General features: G+C 47.3%; 2 protein-coding genes and 1 long non-coding RNA gene across 3 annotated transcripts; all 3 read left to right on the top strand.

Annotated features, from left to right (window-relative positions):
* The first annotated feature begins 362 nt into the window (after positions 1-362).
* Positions 363-1,743, top strand: LOC147255381 (uncharacterized). Its single transcript, XR_015117805.1, has 3 exons — positions 363-507; positions 656-815; positions 1,608-1,743. It is a non-coding gene; the product is annotated as an uncharacterized LOC147255381 (long non-coding RNA).
* A 299-nt stretch (positions 1,744-2,042) lies between these two features.
* Positions 2,043-6,763, top strand: LOC147255380 (isocitrate dehydrogenase [NAD] subunit gamma, mitochondrial-like). The gene is made up of 9 exons (XM_086213068.1): positions 2,043-2,140; positions 2,269-2,384; positions 2,752-2,812; positions 2,986-3,118; positions 4,085-4,218; positions 4,345-4,447; positions 4,773-4,919; positions 5,326-5,481; positions 6,098-6,763. Exons 2-9 carry the CDS (start codon positions 2,351-2,353, stop codon positions 6,197-6,199), a joined length of 870 nt encoding a protein of 289 aa, XP_086069194.1. The 5' UTR covers positions 2,043-2,140; positions 2,269-2,350; the 3' UTR covers positions 6,200-6,763.
* A 1,615-nt stretch (positions 6,764-8,378) lies between these two features.
* Positions 8,379-17,513, top strand: LOC147255379 (vasopressin V2 receptor-like). The gene is made up of 7 exons (XM_086212521.1): positions 8,379-8,510; positions 10,762-11,036; positions 11,208-11,453; positions 14,969-15,115; positions 15,200-15,396; positions 15,820-16,106; positions 16,333-17,513. Exons 2-7 carry the CDS (start codon positions 10,767-10,769, stop codon positions 16,515-16,517), a joined length of 1,332 nt encoding a protein of 443 aa, XP_086068647.1. The 5' UTR covers positions 8,379-8,510; positions 10,762-10,766; the 3' UTR covers positions 16,518-17,513.
* Positions 17,514-17,543: the final 30 nt, after the last annotated feature.

Genomic DNA, 17,543 nt, shown 5'->3' with positions numbered 1-17,543 from the left:
AGGGGAGGGCTGGGAAATGTAGTCCAATTGACGTATCACGTCCAGTTCAGAGAGGCGGTATTAGGAAAGAGACGGAACTACATCTACCAGTACACGGGCACCAACGGTTAGGATGGGGATAAAAAGCTGTACATTGGATTCCTACAAGTGCTTCAACTGCCACAAACGTCGTTTTATTTTAATGACCGTTGCTAATTAAAAATGTTATACTAAAAGTGCCCCCTCAACATGGAAATATTCACTCATGTCTCACGCCACCATTAATGTGAAATATGTGTGTATTGAATCGCAACAAAGCATATGCTGAGCACTGGTACTTCAAATGTGTGTGCTGAAGTGCCTTAAAACCGAGTGAGTTACTGGTCATGTGGTACGTGAGACAGGCCGACTCACTCGTGTAACAGGTAGAATGGCTCCACTCCCTCCATGTTGGGTCTACGTGGATGTGCCGCCCCCTGGTGGTTCAGCGCGGTCCTGTCGGAGTAAAAAGTGGGGGAACTATCTAAAGTAGGTCACCGGGCCCTCTAGTTTCTCTGTTGCCATGGTGACGTGAAGCTGGCATCATGGGGGATTGCTACTTTCTCCAATTCTTTTTTTTTCCTCCTTTTCTTTTCTTCCTCTTTGCGTGCTCTTAAAATCCCGCCGCCGGTGGTAGCTTTTTTTGTAGACGAGTGAGAGGGAGATTAACGGTGAGCGCGCAGCACGCCCCCGTGTCATCCTTCCATCCATCCGCCGTGAGAGTGACCATGACGGCCCGGTGTGTGCGGGCTGCAGCCACGACCCTGACGCCCCTGTTCGGGACCCGGCTGGCCAGGGTAGGAGCGGTGTCTGACTTTACATCTGTGGACTGTTAAACAGTTGTGCGGGGGTTTATAGTTTAACTCCCGAGAGAAACGAAGAGTGTGTGACGCTAAGCTGATTAACGGGCGGCTGGTCAGTTAGTGGGCTAACTAGCTAACCTTTATGTTGCGGTGGAACCTCTGGCTGCCACCTTTTTAATGTCAACTGGAGTTCATTGGTGGGAAGAATCGCTGCCAGGCCGGACTGACAACCACCTGCGGGCTCGTCAATTATTCAAAGGCCTCATCAGTAAAAGGGCCAAGTTACCAACTTCTCACTGCCAAACCTCCTAAAAACTTTAAACACACACACACACACATATATATATATATATATATATATATATATATATATATATATATATATATATATATATATATATATATATATATATATTAGCTGAAACTAAAAACTGGCAACACCCAGGCAGAGAGCAGTTATTGTTCATGAAGTCTAAAGGACATCTGCTTCAATAAGACGTGGACGTTTGAGAAGATGTGGTTGAGTTAAGATCAATAAGAAAACTGTCCTCTGGTTTTTGATAAAAGTCTATTTGATGGTCATTTGTGGAGCTATGCTAACACTTCCCATCCACTTCCATTCACTGTGCTAAGCTAGGTCTCTTCATGATGCAGCACAGAGGACAGAGGGGAAACTATCTTCATGGCTCTGTGGAGGAACTAAAGCGCTGAATGTTCCCTGAATATTAATTTACATCCACATCTCTCTCTCTCTCTCTCTCCCCCCCTCCCTCTCTCCATCCACAGGTGTACAGCTCAGTTGCGTATCACCAGAGATACAAGTCCAGTTACACTGTAAGTCCCTCAGAGTCCAGCGGCGCATAGAAAGAGTGCTCATCACAGCAAACCTACACAAGTTTGACCTTCTGACCTTCCCGGCCCGATGACCCACATTTACAAACCAGAACAGATTTGCCGACCTGCAAAATACTGAAGCACAAACATGTTGACTCATTGATGTGATCGTGATCTTCCCTTCATTCTTCTCCCATTAATTTCCACGTTTTCTCTCCTCCATCATGAATCCCTCTTTCTTGCGTCCACCTGCACCAGACTATAGTGAGTATGGCTGCCTAAACGCACTGATAGTCTGCTCATCGTATCCACTTGGTCACATCAGGAGCTTAATATTCTGCGTGTGTGTGTGTGTGTGTGTGTGTGTGTGTGTGTGTGTGTGTGTAGCCTCCACCTGCACGCTATGGAGGCCGACACACTGTGACTCTGATTCCTGGAGATGGCATTGGACCAGAGCTGGCAAACCATGTGCGTGAACTATTCAGGTGAGAATTTACACACACACACACACACACACACACACACACACACACACACTTGGAATCATGTCGTCTTCCCCTCATTCGCTCTCTCAGCTGTGTCTACTCACTGTGTATCTGTAATCAATTACCAGGTTCTGTTGTGTGCCGGTGGACTTTGAAGTAGTTAAGGTGGATTCGTCGGTGGCCTCGGAGGATGACATCAATAACGCCATCATGGCCATCAGACGCAACGGAGTCGCACTAAAAGGTGACTGGATGATCTCGAACGCACACCGTCATAGAATACATGAAATATTCATGTTATGACCATGCAGGATATTATCGCTATCTGCAGATTTTAGTCTTTTGTAGTGCAAAAAAATTCACAATACAGCCCGGAAAAGAAGTGAATGATAAACAGAAGAGGTAGAAAATAGAATCAAGAACAAAAAGAACATTTCAGTTTGGGCTTTAGTTTAAAAAATGTAAAAATCCAATAGCCTGCATTTTTAAAACATTCTACATGCCAAACATAGCTTTTCTGAATTTGCAGCTTTACAGCGGCTAAAAGCAAGGATGTTTTAAAAGTTAAAAAGTTTGTTCTGCCAGTCTGATACATTGGTAAACTTCCCCAGGAAACATAGAAACCAACCACAACTTGCCTCCATCCTACAAGTCTAGGAACAACCTGCTGCGGTGAGTCAAACACCACCTGACATCTGATCCTGAACCCCCGGTGCGACAGGTGTAGTACAACACCCAAGTCAGTGGCACTCACACGAGTCTGCTCCATCTTACGTTAGCACGCCGGCTCTCTCTCTCTCTCTCTCTCTCGCTCTCGCTCTCGCTCTCGCTCTCTCTCTCTGCAGCACCACCTTGGATCTGTATGCCAACGTGATGCACTGCCAGTCTCTGCCAGGCGTGAGGACACGCCACCGAAACATCGACATCATCATCATCAGGGAGAACACGGAGGGCGAGTACAGCAGCTTGGAGCATGAGGTGTCCTCTTCCCGTCACTCACTTTAGTTCTGTTGGTGCATCACACTTTCAGAGAAGTGAACATCCCGTTCATCCAAGCCCTCACGACACAGTCCACCCATGGATCGCTAATCCAGGACTTCACGTCCTCGTCTGCTACATTTTGATGCTTCTCAGCAGCCAGGGCCCTTTGAAAAATGACCCCAATCGCTTTGGATGATCTCTTTTCTTCTAATCTAATAATCTCTTTGAAAACACATGCAGATGCCCTGGGATTACACACCTACAATAGAGGCAACCTGGTTCTTTAAAGTTTTATGGGTTTGAACTCGTCCATTATTAACCACACCACAGGCTAACGTTACCATGCGCTCGCCAAGCTGGGCGTCTCTAATTGGTGTTGTTTGTAGATGGGTTTTATAGACCTAATAGTTCTAAACATAACCAGACATTGTCTTTCTAGATTCACGCTCTACTTTACAACAGTCACTTCACCTGAAGTGCGTTTCACGGCCCATTAGAGGGCGCTCACAGCCCACCCATGGGCCGCAGCCCAGTAGTTGAGAAACCCAGCATTAAGCTCCCCTCAACCATGTGAATCTCTCTGAAATTCAGTTTACCGAGTTTGTATCTGGCAGCGTTCCTCAGGAAGGTGTGTAGTGAGCGCGCTCCATGGACACCAGAGACCTACACAGGTCGAGCAGGCTGCTTCCAGTTAGCCTGCTGCTAACACGAGTTGATAGTTTGATCCTGCAGCTTTTCTTAAGTTTCCAAATGTTATCAGACCAAATGGTTCCAATTCCAATAGGGAAACAAGCTCAGTTCTTTGATGCTGATGACAATTTATCCACCATTTTACAGCTTTAAAAGTATCAACAGGCCACTACGCACATGCAGGCAGCCGTTTGTAGTACCTGTCACTGCCAGAAGGTGGAGACAAACATTCTAAATCTGTCCTCCATGTATCGCCGTTCTCTGTTTCTGCAGAACGTCTCAGGGGTTGTTGAGTGTTTGAAGATCATCACTCGGACCAAATCCTTGCGTATTGCTGACTATGCCTTCAGAGCCGCTCGGGAGAAAGGACGTGGACGAGTCACAGCTGTCCACAAAGCCAACATCATGTCAGTGTGTGTGTGTGTGTGTGTGTGTGTGTGTGTGTGTGTGTGCGCGCGCGCGTGTGGTGTCCTCTCTTCATCCGTCCTCTTACAGCCATCCTAGCGTGTCTTTTTGTATGTGTGCTGGAACAGGAAGTTGGGTGACGGGCTCTTCCTGGAGTGCTGTAAGGAGGTTGCGAGCGGTTACCCTGAAATCACCTTTGACAGCATGATTGTTGACAACACCACCATGCAGGTAGCTGCAGCTCCGTCCCCTCCTCCTGATTCGCTCTGAGGAGGATTTTTATCTTGAATTGTTACTTAAAAGGAAGTATCCCAGAAATAATTTCCTGGTGTATCGTTTACCTTCCTGGCGAACAATGCAACAGCAGCAAGTCCTCCCACATGTATGCCATCTTGCTAGAGTGCTGAATTAATCTGGAGGATGTCACTCAAATTTGGGTACCTTGAAGAGGCTAGCAAGCTAAAGGCTAACAAAAGGCTGATGCGTCATCCACAGTAGCATGAAACCCCAAACTCAGATAAACCTTTAGCTGTAAACGTGTGTGGGGGTGTGTTAGCTTGTTTCCAGGCCGCAGCAGTTCGATGTGATGGTCATGCCCAACCTGTACGGCAACGTGGTGAGCAACGTGTGTGCTGGCCTGGTTGGTGGGCCGGGCCTGGTGCCTGGAGCCAACTACGGAGAGGACTACGCAGTGTTTGAGACGGTGAGCAAAGCAAAAGCGCATCACAGCTCCAGCTTGTAGAACAGGTTAATGGAGTTCCGTGCTGATGCGATCTTGCGGCGTATCTCTACATTTTTATTAAATCTTCCCAGGAGGTAACAGATGTCATGCTGTGCCAGCAGGATTACGCCAAGCTACCAGCATGATTTTCACAACATGAATTTCATCTGCATCCATTAGATGAGCGGATATGTAACAACATAGTCATGGAGAATGAACTCAAGATGGCCGACATGATTCATTTTCTTATGTACAAATGTTCACGTACAAAAGTGTTTTCCAAAGAATTCCCCTTCAGACTGGAGCAGCAGCGCTGAAATGTTAGAGCCTCCATGTTTGTCAGTTTTGATGACGTGCGGGTGTAACCAGCATGTGGTGCCGTGTGCAGGGCACCAGGAACACCGGCAAGAGCATCGCTAACCGCAACACGGCAAACCCCACCGCCATGCTGCTGGCTTCCTGTCTGCTGCTGGATCACCTGAAGCTCCACGCTTACGCCAGCATGATCCGCAGAGCCATCCTCTCCACCGTCACCGAGGCTCGGGTACGCCACGTCACTGTGCAGTTTAACGTGATAATTCGCCATAAAGTTTCTGAAGCTGACAGAGACGTTTCCTCCTCCTTCATTACTCACTTGTGACTCCAGAATGAGTAAGAGGCAGCCACGTATGCTTAGCTTGAAGCTAATGGAGACTGACGACTCGCAGCAGCTAGACTGTCCAAAAACATCTGTGTACAAAGTCTCCAGGTCGTCATCTGGTATAATCCAGATGTTATTCGTAAACAGACGTTTTTGGCTGGTCTCAAGCTAAGCATACGTGGCTGCCTCTTACTGCATTCTTGAGTAAAATGAAGTATCGCAGGAGGGAATTAAACTTCTTTGAGAGAACTTGAGGGGCAAAATACAAGTTTTAGGTGGAGTTTCACTATGAAAGCGTCCACGAAAAGACACAGTGGTGTGGAGCCTCGAGGCAGTCGAGGCGTTTGTCTGATTTAATTCATTAAAACTGTTGAAACAAGAAAAGGAACGTAGGCATGAATTAGAAGAAGTACGTTGGTGCGTTGTGGCAAAGCCGGTTGAATGAGGACGTGTTTGACAGCAGAGAATGTCCCTGACACCGTCTGTTGTCTCTCCGTGTGCCCATGCTTTTGTCCTCCAGCTGCACACTGCTGACCTGGGAGGCCAAGGCTCCACCTCTGAAGTGGTCCAGTCCATCATGAATGCCATCCAGAGCACCGGGCCCCTCACCATGAGCGTCTAGAACACACACACACACACACACACACACACAAGGAAGAGGATACTTCTATGCATTTTAATAATTAAAATAATTTATTCCTCAATACAGAAATTAAACTGTTTATTCCTTGAAAGGGTTGAGTAGTTTAAAAAAGTCCGTGTTTACGAACCTGAAGTGTATTTTTGAAGTTTGATCCCTGAACCTGTCTAACTCTCCTACTGATGGTAGTTTGATCCCTGAACCTGTCTAACTCTCCGACTGATGATAGTTTGATCCCCAAACCTGTCTAACTTTCCTACTGATGGTAGTTTGGTCCCTGAACCTGTCTGACTCTGCTACTGATGGTAGTTTGGTCCCTGAACCTGTCTGACTCTGCTACTGATGGTAGTTTGGTCCCTGACTCTTGAGTGTCATGCTCCTGATGTTCTTCTCTCCTCCTACGACTGAATGTATCGACCAGATCGTGATGAGGAGCTCAGCACTGTTGGCCTGCTGCCTTCAACACGTGAATAAACCGTCAGAGCTCATAATTTGCATTTGTCTTGGATTCATGTTCATGAATAAATACTGCACCGACCCATCTGGACCACCAGGAGGCCACATGCTCCTCTACTCCTGCTCTGTTCAGTGTTTGGAGAATAAATTCTACTCTAATTCAACCAAATACATGTGTAGCACAAATTCACACACCTCATGTAAAGGCAGTAATATTTAACGGGCTGAGAGAAGTTTAGTTAAACACAGGCGACTGCATTTTGAAGTGGATTTCTGGGTTCATTTTTCATGTGTAAACAGATTCAGGAATGTACGGTCATGAAAATTTTACCTCATGGAAAAGTCCCCGTCGGTAAAAATGTGAATGAACAGTGTGGCGAAGCGCGGCCCCCACACACGGATCACTGTTCTGTTTTCCACAGCTAGGATGGAAAAATGTTAGGACTCAGTAGAGTTGTAAATCATTCAGGAAAGTTTGTATTGCAGGACTGTTGGATTTTACTGCTTTAATCTGCTTTTATGGTGGACCTCATATAAGGTGGAGTCAGTGGAGGTGCAGCAAGGAAAGTTACTGTACGAAAGACAGCAGTAGAGGGCAGCAGCGAGTCCCAGCTGCTCGCCAGTAAAGTGATGGGAGGACGCTGGCGCTCCTCAGCCTGGCAGCAAACTCATATTTGTTGATGTGTACACATTCAAGAGATTTCTACGGTCTTGTTCCTCAGTGACGTCGATCTGAAGAGCAACAAACGATACCGCCTGTACCTCCAAACCTGTTGTCCATCCGTGTCCTCTGGGCGGCAGGAGGCCCAGCGGTGGCTCATCCTCGGCCGGAACACAGGAACCCTCTGTCCACTGGAGACGAAAAACAAACACCTGAAATTTGAGATGGATTTGTTTGCGTTGAGAAAACACAGTTTTGATTAATAAAACAAGATAAAGCACTTCTGCACTGAAAAGCTTCTGAACCCAGTGCTTTGACAAGCACATAATTAGTGAAATTAATTCACCGTTTCATAGAAGACCCCCCCCAGAGGCCCCTCAAAACAAGGACCCCTGGGGTCTCTGGACTCTGCTGTAATTTGTGTTGCTGTGTATGACTAATTAAAGCTGCTCTCTTCTTCCTTCTGCACACAAACAGCCTCACAGACACCATGAATCCGTTTGGTAGACGGAAGCTCGGAGAATGAGGGAGCGCTTGGTTTTGTGTGTATGTTTAAGGTCACCCAGTGGGCCCCTCTGTAATTAGTGGCTTCTCCAAATGAGGAAGCAATTGAGGGGAAGCAAACAGATTACTGCGCTGTCAGAGAAAGAAAGAGAGGAGGAATGCAGGAGACGTGGAGAACAGGGGCAGGGGTTCTTGTTCCTCGACCCCCTCACATCCCATCTGTCCCTACAACCGACACCCTCTCTCCTCCCTCCCTCCGCTGCTCCCTCCCATCTCCATCACCCGCCAGTGCTAAATCACACCTACATCATTACAATGGCGTATTAAACCACACTTTGATCACTCAGGGAGGCTGAGGGCAGATTTGAGCCGGCGGCAACATATCTAAATAATCACCATCACTTCCTTTGATCCTCCATTTTTCCCTCTTTCTGCCCCTTTTTGTCAGGAAGGTGAAAAGAGGGAGGGATGAGAGGGCGTTGAGGAGGAGAGGAAGGAGAGCAGGAGGTGATGGGGAGACAGGAGTGAACAGTGTGAGTTGGTAGGGGTCACCATCAGAGTCATAAGCAGGAAAACAGACTCCCAGCATGGACGCGGCTCGTGTGTGCACCAGCGGATCAGGTTGTCCTGGATCCTGCAGACGCCTCACAGGACACTGAGGACCAGGACGAGGTGAGTCAGGGGCTTCATTCGCTCTGTTGCTGCTTTTCTACTCTGACAGACTTCAGCCTGCAGGATCCGGCTCGTGTGGTGGGACTTAGTTCAGCTATTAAAGTTGCATTTGCAGACAAGATTGACAAACACAGGTTGAAAGTTTTATTCCTGTGCAGTTGATGACAGAACAAATGAGAGGGGACCTGCAGAGGCCCGGTCCGCTAATTGGATTAATAAATTCCACAGGCGTGGGCTGAAGCGGTATTTAGAACCTTCAATGTTACATAAAACTGGAGACAATGTTCAACCCTGGAGGCTGAAATATCTTCAATGTGTTTTTGAATGATTTGAAAGCAAAACCTGCAAGTTTGTTATGTAGAGCATCTTTACCAATGAGAAAAGGGCGCTACCTCAGGGCTAAAGTACAACGTGGAATGAATTTTGAGTGTTTCTGAAACGGGGGCGGCGTGGCTCAGAGGTAGAGTGGCCGTCTAGCAACAGAAGGGTTGCTGGTTCAATCCTCACTTCCCCCAGCGACCACCTAACTGCTCCTGACGGACCGGCGACCCGTCCTGGGTGAACCCCGCCTCTCACCCAGTGACAGCTGGGATAGGCTCCATTTCCAGCTCGTCCAGGCATCAACAAATGTTTGTCTGTTTCAAGGTACAGCATCAAAGTTCTGGCTGTGTATCTGACTCTAAAATTACAGTCATTTGCTATTTTGAGTTGGCATTTGATCGCAAACGTGACTTCTGACCAAGCTATGCTACACTTCCATTTCTTGTGCTAAGCTAACGAGCATCTCACTCCCGATTGCAGCACAGAGGACAGAACGATCTCTTTGGTCTTGCTTGAGTCTGAGGAGAGATGCTGCTTTAAAAATAAATGATGCTGCAACATACGTTTTGTAACTGCTGTTGTTTCATTGCCTGATATTTCTTCCAATTAGCGATTACCAATTAGCAGCTCCCATCGTCCCTCTGTAGTCCGTATTTCCAGAAATAATCACAGGATGTATTGTGCCCTCGGTCATTATGAAACAGACATGTGCATCAGGCGCTTCACAGTTTGTGGATAATGATCTACAGGCCGCTTGTCCCCTACAGTAGCGACTATGGATGCGTATAGAGTAGGTGGATTTATGTTTGGGTTTATTTTAGCTGACCTCCAGTGCCTGTCAGCATCCAACAAACACACACACACACAGCTGAAGTTAATAGGCCTTTGTGTGCAGGGTCTCGCTTCCGTGGTCACATTAATTGTGAAACTATGAAATGTGAAACATGTTTACAGCAGCCCTTCGCACACTTTTACAGTTCAACAAACACAGAGACACACAATCGCAGAGGCATGCAGAGAGGGCCCCTCGTGTGGGACTATTTACCGAGAACAAACAGCAGGTTGTAATAAGGTCATGCTTGTTTGAATAATCTCCGCAGATCAGCATTACACACTAACTGGCTGACAAAAACTGCTCCTGAAAGCTGGAAGACGCCATGTGTTCCTTCACAGGTTTTAGTAAAACACTAACAACATTTTTCAAAGAGACGTCAAGGTCGGGGAGAAGGCTTCATCAGGGAATATCTGAGTTTATTATGGATTAACAGAAATGTCTGAATGAGACGCTGGCAAGACGCTAAACGTCTATTTTTAATGTCACTTTCATTTCCTCTGTCTTTGTCTGTCAGTAGAATTACAGGAAGGGGGTGGGGCTGGGGGCCGATGAGGGCCTAGTCTGGTTGTTTCTTACACTTGTACTCTAAATGTCAAAAACTCGTCATGCCGATGGAAAGTAAGAGGAAGTTTTTGGTCCACAAAACACAGCTGGCGTCTCACAGGTGTTGCGGGTATCCACCAAACATTTGAAGCGACTGGAAGCCAATTTTAAAAGTCTAGATTTATGAAATGAGACTCTGCAGTGTCTACACGCTGCTCCAGCACAGCGTCCCGAAGCTACAGGTTGCTGAGTTATTTCAAAAAAGCGTAGTTGATTTTTAGCGTTGTGGCTGAAAGCTCCAGGCTACAGCAAACAGGTCACCTGACCTTGCATCGCCATGAGAGCGGGATTTTCTGGTTGATGTTTACAGGCCTTTTCAAAAGAATTATGAATGAATATTTTTTTGTGTTTCCTCCTTTTTTCCATAAATAAATTACCGGAAAATGTGGAACACAAAAGAATTGGATCAACAACTAACACTTTGCTATTTTTCCAAATTAACTACAATTATTAACTATCAGTTGTGCTCCTCTCCTTTCTCACCTCTCCCAGCAAACATGTCAGTCTCCATGGTAACAGGCTCATACCCATCCATCGACTGGTCAGAGGTCTCCATGACCCCGTCAAGGACCAACGTCACTGAGTGGGAGCGTGACACCCTGCTGGCAGCGGCTGAGGTGATGGTGCTGGCGGTCATCTTGGTGCTAGCGTTGCTGGGCAACGGCCTGGTGCTGGCGGTGCTGCTTAGGCAGAGGCGATACCACAACCCACTGCACCAGTTCATGCTCAACCTCTGTGTGGCCGACCTGGTGGTGGCGCTGTTCCAGGTAACACTCCTGTGGTTATTGGGCCTGCATTTTTTCATCATGATAATCGAATCACACTCACATAAATAACACGAGATGTAAAAACTAGTCAAAATCTTATGAGTCCCACGAACCTGCATCTCTCCTCCTCCTCCTCTTCCTCCTCCTCCTCCTAATCTTCCTCTCTCTGAGGTGTTGCCTCAGCTGGTCTGGGACGCCAGGGGCCGTTTTCCTGGCCCGGACTTCCTGTGTCGTCTGGTGAAATACCTGCAGGTCCTTGGGATGTTTGCCTCTTCCTATGTGATAGTTGCTATGACGATAGACCGCCATTACGCCATCTGCTGCCCTCTGAAGGCGCACCACAGTGGAGCCGCCCAGCGCTGGAACACCTTCATACCACTGGCCTGGGGGCTGTCACTGCTGCTCAGTCTGCCTCAGGTAGAGTGAAATAGGTAGAGGGATATAGGTAGGGTGACCCATGAAGGGTGATATATGGGGTGATATAGGTAAGGTGACACATAAAGGGTGATATATGGGGGTGATATAGGTAAGGTGACACATAAAGGGTGATATATGGGGGTGATATAGGTAAGGTGACACATAAAGGGTGATATATGGGGGTGATATAGGTAAGGTGACACATAAAGGGTGATATATGGGGGTGATATAGGTAGGGTGACACATGAACGGTGATACATGGGGGTGATATAGGTAAGGTGACACATGAAGGGTGATATATGGGGGTGATATAGGTAAGGTGACACATAAAGGGTGATATATGGGGGTGATATTGGTAGGGTGACACATAAAGGGTGATATATGGGGGTGATATAGGTAAAGTGACACATAAAGGGTGATATATGGGGGTGATATAGGTAGGGTGACACATGAACGGTGATACATGGGGGTGATATAGGTAAGGTGACACATGAAGGGTGATATATGGGGGTGATATAGGTAAGGTGACACATAAAGGGTGATATATGGGGTGATATTGGTAGGGTGACACATAAAGGGTGATATATGGGGGTGATATAGGTAGGGTGACCCATGAAGGGTGATATATGGGGGTGATATATGGGGGTGATATAGGTAAGGTGACACATAAAGGGTGGTATATGGGGGTGATATAGGTAGGGTGACCCATGAAGGGTGATATATGGGGGTGATATAGGTAAGGTGACACATAAAGGGTGATATATGGGGGTGATATAGGTAAGGTGACACATAAAGGGTGATATATGGGGCTGATATAGGTAGGGTGACCCATGAAGGGTGATATATGGGGGTGATATAGGTAAGGTGACACATAAAGGGTGATACATGGGGTGATATTGGTAGGGTGACACATAAAGGGTGATATAGGTAAGGTGACACATAAAGGGTGATATATGGGGGTGATATTGGTAGGGTGACACATAAAGGGTGATATATGGGGTGATATAGGTAGGGTGACACATAAAGGGTGATATATGGGGTGATATAGGTAGGGTGACCCATGAAGGGTGATATATGGGGTGATATAGGTAAGGTGACACATAAAGGGTGATATATGGGGGTGATATAGGTAAGGTGACACATAAAGGGTGATATATGGGGGTGATATAGGTAGGGTGACCCATGAAGGGTGATATATGGGGGTGATATAGGTAAGGTGACACATAAAGGGTGATATATGGGGGTGATATAGGTAAGGTGACACATAAAGGGTGATACATGGGGTGATATTGGTAGGGTGACACATAAAGGGTGATATAGGTAAGGTGACACATAAAGGGTGATATATGGGGGTGATATTGGTAGGGTGACACATAAAGGGTGATATATGGGGTGATATAGGTAGGGTGACACATAAAGGGTGATATATGGGGTGATATTGGTAGGGTGACATATAAAGGGTGATATATGGGGGTGATATAGGTAGGGTGACACATAAAGGGTGATATATGGGGTGATATAGGTAGGGTGACACATAAAGGGTGATATATGGGGGTGATATAGGTAGGGTGACACATAAAGGGTGATATATGGGGGTGATATAGATAGGGTGACACATGAAGGGTGATATAGGGGGTGATATAGGTAGGGTGACACATGAAGGGTGATATAGATGGCATGATATAGGAAGGGTGACACATAAAGGGTGATATATGGGGTGATATTGGTAGGGTGACATATAAAGGGTGATATATGGGGGTGATATAGGTAGGGTGACACATAAAGGGTGATATATGGGGTGATATAGGTAGGGTGACACATAAAGGGTGATATATGGGGGTGATATAGGTAGGGTGACACATAAAGGGTGATATATGGGGGTGATATTGGTAGGGTGACACATAAAGGGTGATATAGGGGGTGATATAGGTAAAGTGACACATAAAGGGTGATATATGGGGGTGATATAGGTAGGGTGACACATGAACGGTGATACATGGGGGTGATATAGGTAAGGTGACACATGAAGGGTGATATATGGGGGTGATATAGGTAAGGTGACACATAAAGGGTGATATATGGGGTGATATTGGTAGGGTGACACATAAAGGGTGATATATGGGGGTGATATAGGTAGGGTGACCCATGAAGGGTGATATATGGGGGTGATATATGGGGGTGATATAGGTAAGGTGACACATAAAGGGTGGTATATGGGGGTGATATAGGTAGGGTGACCCATGAAGGGTGATATATGGGGGTGATATAGGTAAGGTGACACATAAAGGGTGATATATGGGGGTGATATAGGTAAGGTGACACATAAAGGGTGATATATGGGGCTGATATAGGTAGGGTGACCCATGAAGGGTGATATATGGGGGTGATATAGGTAAGGTGACACATAAAGGGTGATACATGGGGTGATATTGGTAGGGTGACACATAAAGGGTGATATAGGTAAGGTGACACATAAAGGGTGATATATGGGGGTGATATTGGTAGGGTGACACATAAAGGGTGATATATGGGGTGATATAGGTAGGGTGACACATAAAGGGTGATATATGGGGTGATATAGGTAGGGTGACCCATGAAGGGTGATATATGGGGTGATATAGGTAAGGTGACACATAAAGGGTGATATATGGGGGTGATATAGGTAAGGTGACACATAAAGGGTGATATATGGGGGTGATATAGGTAGGGTGACCCATGAAGGGTGATATATGGGGGTGATATAGGTAAGGTGACACATAAAGGGTGATATATGGGGGTGATATAGGTAAGGTGACACATAAAGGGTGATACATGGGGTGATATTGGTAGGGTGACACATAAAGGGTGATATAGGTAAGGTGACACATAAAGGGTGATATATGGGGGTGATATTGGTAGGGTGACACATAAAGGGTGATATATGGGGTGATATAGGTAGGGTGACACATAAAGGGTGATATATGGGGTGATATTGGTAGGGTGACATATAAAGGGTGATATATGGGGGTGATATAGGTAGGGTGACACATAAAGGGTGATATATGGGGTGATATAGGTAGGGTGACACATAAAGGGTGATATATGGGGGTGATATAGGTAGGGTGACACATAAAGGGTGATATATGGGGGTGATATAGATAGGGTGACACATGAAGGGTGATATAGGGGGTGATATAGGTAGGGTGACACATGAAGGGTGATATAGATGGCATGATATAGGAAGGGTGACGCATGTGGAGTGATGCAGTGTCACAGAGTGATTCAGGTGGGGTGATACAGAAAGACTGAGAGGGAGGTGGATATTCCTGTGGAAGTCGATGTGTGGTGTATTCTGTCCTTGTTTATTAACCAGCATGCATCTGTTTGTGGTCATGTGATCATAAGTCAGTTGATCAAATGTTGAAAACTGTGTTTTGCCTGTTACCAAAAACACACAAATCTGAACTTGGAGACAGATGTGGGAAACGCAGGGTGGGCGTCACTCTCATGTCTCCTCCCCCCTCCTCACCCTCCAGGTCTTCATCTTCTCCCGCTCCGAAGTGGCTCCAGGGGTCTATGAGTGTTGGGGTAACTTTGCTGAGTCATGGGGCCTCAAAGCCTACGTGACCTGGATGACCTTGGCCATCTTCATCCTCCCTGTCCTCATCATCACCGTCTGTCAGGTAGGGAGGGACACACCTGACCAGACCTCAGTTCATCCCCCGCACTGAACGCCGCTGATGTCAGTCGTCTGCCTCCTTCTCCAGGTGAGAATCTTTAGAGAGATCCACAACAACCTGTACATGAAGTCTGAGCGTCACCTGTCCTCCTCGTCCTCCTCCCTCCGTCCTCCCAGACGGGACAGCCAGAGAGGAGGAGGAGGACAGCCCAGCCTCTCCCTGTATACACCCCCCCTCATGTTCAATAACCCTGAGAGTCCCGGCAGCTTTGAGCCTGGACCCTCGCTGCAGCATCTCCCACTGAGCCCACCGCCGTCGCTCTGTGACATTACCACCTACACCACCGTTCAACCCCCAGGTAAGGCCCACAGGTGGTGTGTGTGTGTGTGTGTGTGTGTGTGTGTGTGTGTGTGTGTCTGCAATCAATGATCAGGGATCCTGCACATTTAAAGAGCTTTTTTTCTCCTCACAAACGAAGAAAGTAGAATAAAAAGTGATTTACAGTATAATTTGACTTCTCTTCAGTATTAGTGGGCCTGTTATTGTTTTTCTGTTTATCATTTTATGACATCTGGTGGAACAAGTGTGCAGCCCTGATAAGAAGCTAAAGTAAATCAGCTTTCATTATTTTCAACCATGAATATTTCAGTGAAGGAAGAGAAGCCTGGTGACTCACACACGTGTGCAGGAACATCCATGAATGAGAGTCTGAGCGCTCACAGGGTGAACAAACTCTCCACATCTCTGGACTCTCACACTTTCCCAGCTGAGCTGCAGCTTGACGCACTCCCTCACCCTGCAGCGCCCTCTGCTGTCAGCTCCACTCCCCCTCCGCTCGCCAAAGCCCCACCTGCCCGTCGAGGAGAGGTGTCAGCAGCCATGTCCAAGACCGTGAGGATGACGCTGGTCATAGTGCTGGTCTACTCACTCTGCTGGGCCCCCTTCTTCAGTGTCCAGCTGTGGGCCGCCTGGGACCCTGACCCACCTCGGAACAGTACGCACGCACGCACGCACGCACGCACGCACGCACGCACGCACACACGCACACACACACGCTCACGGGAACTTGTATGTTTAAACCCTTGTTCTTGCACAACTCAGCACTTTCTCAGCGATAAGATCATCAAAAGTCATTAGATTTAGAACACGTCCGGAAATGAGCTCTTTGACAGCTGTGTGTGTGTGTGTGTGTGTGTGTGTGTGTGTGTGTGTGTGTGCAGGCGCGGTGTTCACGCTGCTGATGCTGCTGGCCAGCCTGAACTCGTGCACCAACCCCTGGATCTACTCGGCCTTCTCCAGCAGCGTGGCCCCGGAACTCCGTCTGCTGCTGCTCTGTCGGATCAACCCGCAGCGTCGAGGGTCCCTGCCCAACGACTCCACCAGCACACACACCTCCAACTACTGAACACCCCCCCCCCCCACACACACACACACACACACACACACACACACACACCATCCCTCCATGTTCCCCATCTTCTCCTGTTGAGGGTGGTGGGGGTGGAGCCTATCCCAGCAGCCTTCCCCCTGGACAGGTCACCAGTCCATGGCAGGGCCAACACATAGAGACAGACAACCATTGGCTCTCCCAGCCACGCCTACGGTCAATTTAGAGTCTGGATTAACCTGGTCCCTCTTGATGTCTTTGGACTGTGGAGGAAGCTGGAGTACCAGAGAGAACCCAGCAGGAACAGGGAGAACATGGAGACTCACCCAGAAAGACCCCGTGCTGCAGCCGGGGCTCCACCCACAACCTTCTTGCTGGGGGGCCACAGGGAGGACCACTGCTCCACCGGGCCACCCTACACACACACACACACACACACACACACACACACACACACACACACTCTCAGTTTAGCCAAATCCTGTCATGTGACACACAGATACATCCAGCCAGATGCTGTTGTGTGATGGTTTGCTTTCTGGTTCAGAGAAGTTTGGAACTCAGTCATGAAAAGTTCTCACACCTCCTCCTCTTACAAACTGACTTTAGTCACACAGACAGGAAACAAGTCTGATGGCTGTCTCTGGGCCGCGCTCGTCTGTCAGGGACTTTCCAAACCTGCGTATCAGATAATGCCAATGTAGCATTTTTACTTGTATTTATAAGTTGCAGTATTGTTACTTTTATCTCAAGAGCCTAAATTCTTTCTTTAAATGTGTTTACTGAAAACAATACTTCACTCAGAAAGTGCATTTTGCCTTTTAAATACTTGAAATCAAGCTTAGGAGGATTTCTTTCCCCATCCTGCGTCTTTGTGACTTGAGAACACAGGAAGAGCCAGCCACGTATATTTAGCTTAGGCTAACTGACAGCTAACAACAAAACTCCACTTGACAGGCAACGCGTCACTTTAAGCTCCCAGGCCTGTTAACATTAAAGGTATGATGGTAACACATGGAGAAGTTCATATTTAAGGGACTTACT

The sequence above is a fragment of the Aulostomus chinensis genome, chromosome 9 (assembly GCF_037954235.1).
Source record: "Aulostomus chinensis isolate RoL2024-O1b breed Wild chromosome 9, RoL_Achi_v1.0, whole genome shotgun sequence".
NCBI classification, from domain to species: Eukaryota; Metazoa; Chordata; class Actinopteri; order Syngnathiformes; family Aulostomidae; genus Aulostomus; species Aulostomus chinensis.
Note: the sequence above shows the minus strand (reverse complement) of the source record. Positions and strands in the feature narration are given on the sequence as shown.

Bases quoted from the DNA above. Each gene is read 5' to 3' on its own strand.
- LOC147255380 (XM_086213068.1), top strand. From the start codon at position 2,351: ATGGCCATCAGACGCAACGGAGTCGCACTAAAAG. The intron at 2,385-2,751 runs GTGACTGGATGA...AAACTTCCCCAG, and splicing joins CAACGGAGTCGCACTAAAAG to GAAACATAGAAACCAACCAC. The intron at 4,219-4,344 runs GTCAGTGTGTGT...GTGCTGGAACAG, and splicing joins GTCCACAAAGCCAACATCAT to GAAGTTGGGTGACGGGCTCT.
- LOC147255379 (XM_086212521.1), top strand. From the start codon at position 10,767: ATGTCAGTCTCCATGGTAACAGGCTCATACCCATCCATCGACTGGTCA. The intron at 11,454-14,968 runs GTAGAGTGAAAT...CTCACCCTCCAG, and splicing joins TGCTGCTCAGTCTGCCTCAG to GTCTTCATCTTCTCCCGCTC. The intron at 15,116-15,199 runs GTAGGGAGGGAC...CTCCTTCTCCAG, and splicing joins TCATCATCACCGTCTGTCAG to GTGAGAATCTTTAGAGAGAT.